We start from the raw sequence: 11521 nt of genomic DNA on the forward strand, positions 1-11521 counted from the left end.
TCATAGGGCGGAGCAACCGTGATCCTCCACTGGTCATGCAAAATAACTATTCAATAATATAATTCGATATCAATTTTAGGGTCTACAAAGAGAGCAGAATAAAAATAGGCAATAGTCTAAATCTGTTTTAGCCACATTCTGAATCCAAAACTCGAAAACAGCAGAGCATTATTTTGTAGTGATATTTTATCAGTGGTTCTCAAACCTCTCCATGAAGTACACCCAGCACTGCACATTTTGTATGTCTCCCTATATCTGACGCACCCACTTCAGGTCTTGCAGTCTCCACTAATGAGCTAATGAGTTGAATCAGGTGTCATAGATGAGCTAGACATACAAAATGTGCAGGGCTGGGGGTACTCCAGGACAGGTTTGAGAACCACTGTTTTAGTTGATACCCTAGATATCAACTAAAAAACGGCGGGCCCCACAACCACCGAAGACTGTGGGCCCAGCTCGTCCTCCTCCTCCTGTGAGAGCTCTCCGGCTGCTGCCACAACGCCAGGGCCCAAACCCTCCTCCATCTGTTGTAGACGGTGAACCAAAAACAACTGATAACAGCTCTCAGTGATATGTGTCGGGTCACCGCTATGATAGCAGCAACATTCATCACAAATGTTTACAGAATAAGCGGGAACCCAGTGTGCCTGTAGCTTTCTCTATTTCTGTTTTATCACGTGATAGAAAGTCTAAGGCCTTCTCAAGCCGTACGGCTGACCCATCTAATCTGCGGCCTATTATGCATCAAACTAAGATTGCTGTAGAGACACAAAATAGTGCCATCAAGTTAGCATTTTTAAACATTCGCTCACTAAAACTAAGATTGCTGTGGAGACACAAAGTAGTGCCATCAAGTTAGCATTTTTAAACATTCGCTCACTAAAAAATAAATCATTTCTGATCAATGACTTGATAACCACAAACAACCTGGATTTTATGTTTCTAAATGAAACATGGCTAGAAGACAGCTGCACAGCAACGGTCCTCAATGAAACAGCCCCTCCTAACTTTACTTTCATGAGTGTTTGCAGGACTGTTAGGAGAGGTGGAGGTGTAGCTGCTCTATTTAAAGATGTCTATCAATGCAAGCAAGTATCATTTGGTCAGTACTTGTCTTTTGAATATCTAGGGATTGTGTTGAAAGGTGCTCCACGCATTCTGTTTATCATTATTTACAGGCCTCCAAAATACTCTCCAGCCTTGGCTGAAGAGTTCACAGAAATGCCATCAATGATTTCCTCAGAGTTTGACTGTTTTGCTATTGCAGGGGATTTTAATATTCACATAGATAATGCAGAAATCAAAACTACAAAATAGATTATAACTATTTTAAACAATTTTGACCTGATTCAGCATGTGCATGGACCCACACACAATCGTGGACATACTCTAGATTTACTCATCAGTAGGGGTCTAAACATTTCATCCACTGTTATTAAGGACGTAGCACTATCTGATTACTTCTGTATTTTCTTTGATATATTGATTTCTGCTGAATCTAGATCTGTCTCTGTCAGAAAAAGATGCATTAACGAGAACACTAATGTGCTATTTATGGAGGCTATATCTTTAACACCAAGCATTTCTGCAGACTCTGTTGATCTTCTCCTTGATTCCTTTAACTCAAAAGTTAAGAATGTTATTGATGATATTGCTCCTGTGAAAGTCAGCAAGAAGACTGGCAGACAGAAATCAGCTTGGAGAAAATCAACAGCAGTTCAGAGTATGAAAAGACAATGCAGAAAAGCAGAACGGATGTGGCGGAAGACGAAACTTGAAATCCACTATAGCATATATAAAGATAGCCTTCGTGCTTTCAATGTGGAACTAGGCAAAGCTAGACAGTCATTCTTCTCAAACCTTATAAACAGTAACTTAAACAACACTCGCACTCTTTTTGCTACTGTTGAGAGACTGACAAACCCCCCAAGTCAGATTGCCAGTGAAATGCTCTCCGACAGCAAATGCAATGAGTTTGCTTCCTTCTTTTCTGAGAAGATCAATAACATCAGGAAGGCGATTAGCACATCCCCAAGTTATGCAGAGGTTAGACAGATTCAACCACAATATCAAAAAGAAGATACTATGTCTGCTTCTGAAGAAATTGATAGCAAAATTTTGGAAGAAATAGTACAGCACCTTAAATCGTCAACATGCTATCTTGACACACTTCCCACATATTTTTTCAAAAGGGTGCTTAACTGTTTGGAAGCAGATCTCTTAGAAGTGGTGAACGCCTCACTTCTTTCTGGGACTTTTCCAGACTCCCTGAAAACTGCAGTTGTTAAACCCCTTCTGAAAAAGAGCAATCTTGATAACACCATATTGAGCAACTATAGACCAATATCAAACCTTCCTTTTATAGGAAAGATTATTGAAAAGGTAGTCTTTAATCAGCTGAACAAATACTTAAACTCAAATGGATACCTGGACAATTTTCAATCTGGTTTTCGACCGCATCACAGCACAGAGACAGCGCTCATTAAGATAATAAATGATATTCGCTTAAATTCTGAATCTGGCAAAATATCAGTGCTGGTACTACTAGATCTCAGTGCTGCGTTTGACACTGTCGATCATAACATACTACTAGAGAGACTGGTAATTGTTGTGATTATTTTTTATGATTATTTTACTTTCTTTTATGTAAAGCACTTTGAATTACCATTGTGTACAAAATGTGCTATATAAATAAACTTGCCTTGCCTTGCCTTGCCTAGTGTCATGCAATACTGACCTCAAAACTAATTGAATTAAATTATTGAGAACTATACATTCCTGTAAATGTTAACAGTTTGAGAAAAAATATCTAATTAAAATGTATTACGCTATTACAAATTTAATGCATTTTTGTTACTGATGTAATCCTGAATCTGCAAAATTGCATGCAAAGTGTTTCTACGCAAAACAAAGTAATACAAATAAATTACGATTTAACGACTTGTTGATGTCTTGTTGAATATTTTCTAAACTATTAGATTTTTAGCAGTTAGCTAAAATGGACATAGGCTTATTATTATTATTATTTCCAAAGTAGTCCAGTTTCCGCCTAGTACAAGTTGCCTGATCCTGTACCCTAATATAGACTCTTTTCTGGTTTAATGACTTTGCATTTTTATCTGCTTCTTTTTCAACTTTAATCCTGATATGTGTCCCATGAAGACATCACATTTACATTGTCTCTCTAAATGTTGACGAATAAAATTCCATTAATTGTTTATATACTCATCAGCTATTTCTGATTGATCTAAGTTACCATCAGGAATCTTATTAAAGACATAAAAATTCACAGCCACTGTAGGGAGGATCCATCAAAGATCTTTGGCCACTACAAATGTCAAAGGCTGACATAGAATATAGCAGAAGTATGGAGGTTGTCTGGTATTAGTTCACATGATATATCTAGCTATTGATCAGCTGCACAACTTCATGTAACGACCTCTCCTATATGTTCTGTTTGTTACATTTCACTGGAAAATATGGAAAATACAGTGCCCTCCACTAATATTGGCACCCTTGGTAAATATGAGCAAAGGCGGCTGTGAAAATAAATCTGCATTGTTTATCCTTTTGATCTTTCATTAAAAAAATCCACAAAATTCTTACCTATCATTGAAGTAAAACAATTGAAAGTGAGGGGAAAATCTCATTGTGAAATAAATGCTTTCTCTAGTTCATGATGGCCACAATTATTGGCACCCAATTATTGCAACGTCCTTTTCCCAAGATAACAGTTCTGAGTTCTCCTATAGACCATTCCTTCATACAGAATCTCTCCAGATCCTTCAGATTCACAGCTCCATGTTGGTGCTTCTTCTCTTCAGTTCACCACTCATTTTCTGTAGGGTTCAGGTCAGAGGACTGGGACGGCCATGGCAGAAGTTTCATTTTGTGCTCAGTGACCCATTTTTGTGTTGATTTTGATGTTTGTTTTGGATCTTTTCCTGATGGAAGATCCAACCACGGCCCATTAGAAGATTTCTAACAGAGGCAGTCAGGTTTAGATTTTTTATCTTTTGGTATTTGATAGAATCCATGATGCTATGTATCTGAACAAGATGTCCAGGACCTCCGGTATTTTTTATTTTTTAGGCTTTCTGACCCCAAGACTCAACTGCAATTCTCCAACTGTGAACCTTGAAGAGTCTTTAGCCACTCGAACTCTCCTCCTCACCGTGCATTAGGACGATATAGACACACATCCTCTTCCAGGCAGATTTGTAACATCTTTAGTTGATTGGAACCTCTTAATTATTGCCCTGATGGTGCATGGGGTTTTTCAATGCTTTAGCTCTTTTCTTACAGCCACTTTCTATTTTGTGGAGCTCAACAATCTTGTTCTGCACATCAGAACTATATTCTTTGGTTTTACTCCTTGTGACGGATGATTAAGGGTATTTGGCCTTTTTGTTCCTCATATTTACAATCCTGTGGAACAGGAAGTGTGGCAATTTGAATGGCTGGACAATTTAATGTTCCTAGTCACCCTGGTGTGCTAAAATTTTTTAATGTCAATGGTAATATATTTCAGAGATATTTTACTCAAAATAATTTCTAGGGGTGCCAATAATTGTGGCCAACATGCATTGGAGAAGAACAATTATTTCATCATGAGATTTTCTCCCCACTTTCAATTGTTTTACTTCAATGATAGGTTAGAATTTTGTGATTTTTTAAAATAAAATATCAAAAGGATAAGCAATTTTTCACAGCCACCTTAGCTCATATTTACCAAGGGTGCCAATATTAGTGGAGGGCACTGTATGAATCCCTCAGAATCTGGTAAGGTTTTTTTTTTGCTTAGAGGGGCCCAACAGTCTGAGACGAGCTTTCAAAAAAGATCAGTGACTAAATAATTGTGCAGATTTGGTATTAATCTAATGTCATAATGATAATGATATTTGTTTCAAAGTTTAAAAAAATTCTAATTTTATTTACAAGATTAAACTAGATTTTCATTCTGGATTTCAAATATATACAAAAACATTAACTCAAAACAAATGCATGATACAGCAAGGATTTTTATGGTTACAATTATTTTGCCTGCAGATTGGATGTTTGCTTTGAGGTTTTGTCAAGTGCAGCATAGCACTGTATGTGTTTCTAAAACCATGTTTTGTGAAATGGGAACCATAAAACAAAAATAATCCAATAAAAACTCAACAATTACTTTGTCCTCCTTTATTCAGTTTAAAAGATATAAAAGAGACAGATTTTGAACATCCCGGTTTAAAATTAATGTATTCCAAACCCTTACACACACACACACAAATAATTGCTCAAAAACACACATAATAGAAAACTGAAAAAAAAAAAAAAAAAAAAAAAAAAAAAAAAAAAAAAAAAAAAAAAAAAAAAAAAAAAAAAAAAAAAAAAAAAAAAAAAGAAAAAAGAAAAAGAGAAGCAGCTACTCACAAACACAAATCAAACCGCTCTGCCAAGAAAAGAAATAAACAGGTTCATTTGAGAGGTTCATTTGTTTGGGCCCTGTTTTACTTTACACACTAACTCACTAATTAATTTGTCATTAAACCAATACAGTATTTGCCTTTTCGAAATCGTGTAACTGTGCTGTGAGGTAGAACAAAACTCACCATTTCCATATTTTCATTTAATTACTTCCACTTTATTTGTTGTTTTTACTGTGACTTCACTTCAAAGATGATCACTTCTAAAGGTACATTTAATTTGTTTGCAAAAAACAACCCAAAGGAAAACCAAACTGAAAACAAATCTGCAATCCAAACTCGTAACCCCTTAATAAAAAGCTACCAGAATGCATTATAATTGTTCTTGTTAAGCAAGTGCATAAATGTAAAATGCAAATGTAAGTGACAGTAATGTAAATGTACAGGAAAATTTTAAAAAGAGTGATCACTGTTCGTCATAGACGCAAAATCATATTATAAATCATTTTATTTCTCAGTGGTGAGGAAAACGTATACACGGTTATGAAGGTAACTGCTTAACGCAAAGTTGTGTTTGATTCTAATGTCTACAAATAGTTGAAATTAAGGTAATTTCTGTGGGGTTCCTCATATTAGAGGGATAGTTTACCCAAAAATTTTACTCACCCTCATGTCGTTCCAAACCTTGTCTGCAAAAGACAACAACGAACAACATTGGTCCCCATTGATTTTCATCATATGGACATTTTTCTAAATATTTTCTTTCGTTTTTTCCCCCCCAAAAAAATTAGGATCAAAATGAGAGTGAGAAAACGCCAGAAGCCCTTTTAAGCTCATTCCGGCAAGAATAGTGATCACACTTTTTAACATGGTCCTCCAGTGACCATATGCAAAAAATCTTTACTTAGTAACTTGCCATTTAAATTAACCGTTAAAAAAAAGCAAAATGAATTTTAATTTTCAAATGTGCTCTTTAGAAATACTCTTTATACACACTCTTACTATACACAACGTCCAGTGTTTTCAGTACATTCTCTCCTGCAAATAAACAAGGCTACTCCCATGCTCCAAGTGTACTATTTATTACAGTCTTTCTGCCCTCCACTTGAGTTACGAATGGCTTTTAGGAACAAAGAAGAGCCAGAAATGCCCCATAATATCTTCTCAAACATAAAAACTCACGTTTCAGAAAACATAGAAATATTTGTATGTCAACACAAACACGCATGCGCACACACACACACACACACACACACACTCAAAAAGTCTTTAGGGTTTCTTGTCCTTCTTTCTTTTCACCGTCTTGCTACTTGTCATTGTCCTTGACGTTGTGTTTGTGCGAGGCTGAACCATCACCCGTCCGTTAGCACTGCAGTGCAGTGTGTAGTGCTCAGGGTTCAGAGGATGTCCATATTCATCCCGAAGTTGGCTCAACATAGTCCGCGAGAGCGTTTCGAACCGCTCTGCAGCAGCAGAAAGTGCTTTGGCTGTGTGGGATCTCTGGCGCAGGAGAGCATCCCGCTGCACCGACAGGCTCTCAACCTCACCCTGCAGGGTCAGGATCGCATCCAGCTTCCTCTTGCGGCAATTCTGCGCGGCAAGCTTGTTTTTACCTCGTCTGCGCACATCGCGCAAGAGCGTGACTTGTGATCCTGACAGATTCTGGCTGTCCAGCAACTCCAGGAAATTTTCTACAGGCATGTTGACAATCTGAAAGGCTGAAGACGGAAGACCTAATGCCTGCACCCGATGTTCATCACGACTCATCTCTTCTGGTTCAGCCTCATCTTCGCTCATCACTTCCTGTTTGATTGCTGTGAACCAGCTAGATGGTGTAGAATTTTGCGCCTGTGGGGTTGAATAGGTATGATCGTGCCAGATGTTTTCTACGAGGTTTACAGGCAACCAATCACGGTAAGCGGCTGCACAAGCTCCGCCTTTTGACGAAAGAGACTCCACTTCACTGCTATAGCCTGTAGCTCCACCTTCATCCTCGCAAAATGAATCGGATGATGTAGACGGGGATGCGGGGCTCCTTGAACTGCTCTCCAAAGACAGGCCAGAGTCTGAATCCTCAGGCCATGGAGTGTCCATGTCCCCTTGCATACCGTCCAGCATCTGAGGGTCCATTGTACCAAGATTATCTAGATCCAACATATTGATGTGGTCAAAAACAGCCTCATCTAGATAGCCTCCCATCTGCGAAGGGGAGGTTTCATTACGGGAGCTGTTCCCAGACAAAGAGAAGAGCGATGAAGGAAGTGCCCCTGCTGAGCTCTGAGACGGGTCTGAGTGAGAAGAGTTTGTGGACTCCAGACGGAAGAGGGGTGTTTGGGAAGATGCAAGCCTTCTATTAGCTGAATCTCCTCCGGTTACCATTGCATCTTGAAGGCTTACGTCATAGCTGATGGGATTAGGAAGTTCAGCTTCTAAGTCTGACATACGTTGGGGGACCATGGAGTCAAAATCCTGTAGATGGAAAAGTAAAAAATTGTCAGATGTGCACAAACAAACAAGAACCTGAAAGAATGTCTAGAACTTAAAATGCACAAATGAAAACACAAATATATTTAATTTTGTGTTGTTACAATTATGTATTCTTATGTAAGTTATGCAAGTATTCTTTAGTGTCTACTGACATCTTTTGATGCATAATGTGATTATGCATAACACTAGCAATGCCAAGGTCAAGGGTTCGATTCACAGGGAAAGCAAGAACTAAAATCTGACACAAAATGTGTACCTTGAATATAAGTCATTTTGGATAAAAACCATCTGCCAAATGCATAAAAACTGTACCGTTCTTATTGATTCCTTTAATTCTAAAGGAGGATGAGTCTTCCACAGAAACTACTTACATCAAATTCAGAGAGGAAGTCATGCCATCGTGGAGGAAGCTCAAGACCAGAAAGAGGTGGAGGAAGGGTACTACTACCCAGCAAATCCTGTAAGGAGAAGCAGCAAAAATATATAAATAAAAAGTCCAACTATTTAAAGGGATGGTTCACCCAAAAATCAAAGTTCTCATTTACCCTCATGTTGCATCAAGCAAGTACAGTTGAGTTTCCGTGTTTACAATATTTGATAAGCTCAAAGAATGTGCGTTAATCAATATTTATATGTCAATAAAAGCCTAAGTGAAAGTTGTTTTCCATATAAAGTGATCATGTCTCTTATTCAAGAAGACTTTTGAGTTTTGTGGATAATCAGTGGAGGGACAGAAATCTTTCAGGTTTCCTTATCTTCATTTTTGTTTTGAAAATGAATGCCATGAGGGTGAGTAAATTATGACAATTTTTATTTTTGGGTAAACTATCCCTTTAGCATCTCACACCAACACCACAGTTCATATGGAGTTGAATTACCAGAACCATAACTAACATAATCAAATGTAACTGTTCTCATTCATTTACAGAGCTGGTTGAGTAAAATATTAACTAAATTACTGTTATGTAATGTCACGCAAGTTTGATTGCCTTGACATTAACATTACATTAAATTTTGACATTAAACCTGGTAAACACACCATTCTTGTTAGGCAGGCAGTGAAGTTTGTTTACCTCCTGCTCTAAGGCAGAACTCTGAGTCAGCTGGTTCAGTGTAGTAGGGCTGGTTTCCTCCTGTCCTCTCTCGTCTTTCACCTCCTCCTCCTCATTCACTTGGTCTAGTAAAGTTTCCTGGAAAGAAATTGGGATGTCCAAATTAAGGATTAAAATTGCTTGCCTTAGGAGGCTTTAACCTTGTATATAAAGTAAATCTGTGAAACAATATCTGTGATTAGAAAAGTGCATTCAAGAGTTAAAAAAAAAAATACTCCACAAACTATGGTGCACCTGTTTAAGACTAATGTATTCTCTGCTACTCATTCAATAGATTAATCTCATTCAAAGAACTTTATTTTTTGCTTGCACCTGTGGTAGTTAAAGAAAAGCAAGATATATTTGCATATGCTTAACTCTAGGGAAAATACATGACTTAATGGATTTCAAAAACTACTTTGAGCTCTGTCAAGACATGATCAAGTAACAACGAACATTTCAGAAACAGCAGGTTTGGGCTGGACCAAAGGATAATTTAACACTCCTCCCTCAGACAGACTATTACAAAGCAAACGAAAAAAAATATGAAGGAAAGTTCAGTAGATATTTATTTGGTAACACACGTGTATGTTGATGAATGGTATTTGACGGTCTTAACGTTAAAACTATTATTTCAATTTAAAGTTTGCCCAACACACCTGACTCCCACCTGTACATCTGGTTACCATGGTTACCGACCTTCAAACTAACAAGCGAACAGATAAGTTACCTCGTAAACTTTATTCCCCACAAAAAAAACTAATTGCCGTGAAGTTGCTGAAAAGCAATGTAAATGAACATAAAATCACAGCCTAAAGATCAATAACGATCCATTCAACTAGGCATTTCTAATTTGACCATATTTAACAACATTTCTTAAATACGTAACATTAAACTAATTTGTTTATGGATGGGTCAGTTATTGTTTCGCTTTCGGCTTCAGTTGCTCACGAGTGCAATATACTACTTGCCATGAAGCTAACTGGCTAACTCAGCAAAAACACGTACACTTAAAAACACTTAAAGCACGTCATATGGGGCTACTGGCGTGCCCCATGAAGAGAACGCAACATAATAAAACTGTAAAAGTACGGGAAGTGTGTAATACAGCACTGTATTGTTACCTCTTTGGAAAGTTCTCCAGCTGCACAGCAAGGCCTGGAAACAGTGAGGTCCTGAGAAACTGACAGACCGAAGCCCTCTCCAGCCCTGTGCTCATCCTCTTCCCGGTGATTTTCGGCATTTATCTCCTCGTCACCAGGGTCCCCTGACAGGTCGTGTGGCTCACCTGCATCGGAACCATCATCAGGCACCAGGTGCACCAGCCATGCGCTGACACGCGTGGGGAAGCGGGCCGGGGACCCGAGCGCACGCACTTCATTCAAGAGCCTGCGGCTGGTGAAAAAATAGTCCAGCTCTGGACATTTCGGATGCACCTGATGGCCCGCCGCGGTGTCCCGGTAGTGGTGAAACGGGGTCTGTATGAAAGCCGAGCTCGGCCCTCCGTCTGTTTCTATCAACGGCGAGAAGTAGCCGCTCAAATAGGTGTCGACATCCACGCGAACTCCTATCAAACTCAGCAGAATCGTAAACTGAATGAGTCCCTCGGTGAAATATTTCTTCATGCGGTGCATGTTTCAAAACAATTATTTCAACCTCGGGAGGCCTAAACGAGAACAAAGATCGCCCGTTTGCAGTTAAACAAAGACAAACCCCCAAACAAAAGAGCACGCGTTGACTACTCTCTGTGTCAGACAAAGAGCAGCCCCGACCGGCGAAACTGTTTGCTGCACTTAAACACTACCGGCTTTTCATAACTTCCTGGCCTATAACATCCTAATTCAGATGTGCAGCGCCGCCATCTAATCACGCAAAGCAAAACGAGTCATTCTCGTCTGATATATTCCGTAGCAACAACAAAAAGACTTGTATATTTTATTAAGAACAACAAAACTCCTCGACTATCCTGAATCTAGCCTCTCATCCGAAGAGGGGAACAACTGCTCAAATTTGCATAATTCATAAAATCCCACTCACATGCGACGGAATTACCTTCGCAACAAGCTCTGATTGGACCATTTCTGTTGTCATTCATTTAAAGAGCCAATCACAAGCAAGTATGCTTTCGTAACTTCCTTTTTGGTCCTTCCGCTCTTGGACGAAATATTAAAGTGAACTGGGCATTTTTTTCCGTTCTTGGTCCTATTAATGACATATATTCTTCTATTAAGAACGAAAAAACTGTTTTGCTTAAATCTGTCAAAACATACAGCTACTACCTCTTCTGTTTTGACCTACTAACCCGCTGCATTCTTCAAGTAGGATACTATTGACTTTCAACGGTAGATGTCATGGCTGGTGCCGTCATCAGTCAACTGTCCATGAACCACAGACACGAGTGGATCACGATTCACGAATGGTGATTCATTACCAAACTTACTTACATGGCTTATACATACTTATCTATCTATCTATCTATCTGTCTTTCTGTCTGTCTACAGTGTCTTGTGAAAGTATTCATACCCCTTCATTATT

At 38.7% G+C, this 11521-nt stretch overlaps 1 protein-coding gene across 1 annotated transcript; it reads right to left on the minus strand.

Annotated features, from left to right (window-relative positions):
• Window positions 1–5372: 5372 nt before the first annotated feature.
• On the minus strand, window positions 5373–11025 carry LOC107748669 (nuclear factor erythroid 2-related factor 1-like). The gene is made up of 4 exons (XM_016563570.1): window positions 10111–11025; window positions 8969–9085; window positions 8267–8353; window positions 5373–7877 (listed from the first exon to the last, which is right to left on the minus strand). Exons 1-4 carry the CDS (start codon window positions 10618–10620, stop codon window positions 6678–6680), a joined length of 1914 nt encoding a protein of 637 aa, XP_016419056.1. The 5' UTR covers window positions 10621–11025; the 3' UTR covers window positions 5373–6677.
• Between the last annotated feature and the right edge of the window lie 496 nt (window positions 11026–11521).

Source organism: Sinocyclocheilus rhinocerous, unplaced genomic scaffold (genome assembly GCF_001515625.1).
Source record: "Sinocyclocheilus rhinocerous isolate Xijiao unplaced genomic scaffold, SAMN03320098_v1.1 scaffold499, whole genome shotgun sequence".
NCBI classification, from domain to species: domain Eukaryota; kingdom Metazoa; phylum Chordata; class Actinopteri; order Cypriniformes; family Cyprinidae; genus Sinocyclocheilus; species Sinocyclocheilus rhinocerous.

What these genes read in the sequence shown, in the direction of transcription:
- LOC107748669 (XM_016563570.1), bottom strand. Translation starts at nt 10,620, where the DNA reads ATGCACCGCATGAAGAAATATTTCACCGAGGGACTCATTCAGTTTACG. An exon ending in CTGGAGAACTTTCCAAAGAG is followed by an intron (nt 9,086 to 10,110) that starts GTAACAATACAG and finishes ATTTCTTTCCAG; the next exon opens with GAAACTTTACTAGACCAAGT. An exon ending in ACTTCCTCTCTGAATTTGAT is followed by an intron (nt 7,878 to 8,266) that starts GTAAGTAGTTTC and finishes TTCCATCTACAG; the next exon opens with GATTTTGACTCCATGGTCCC.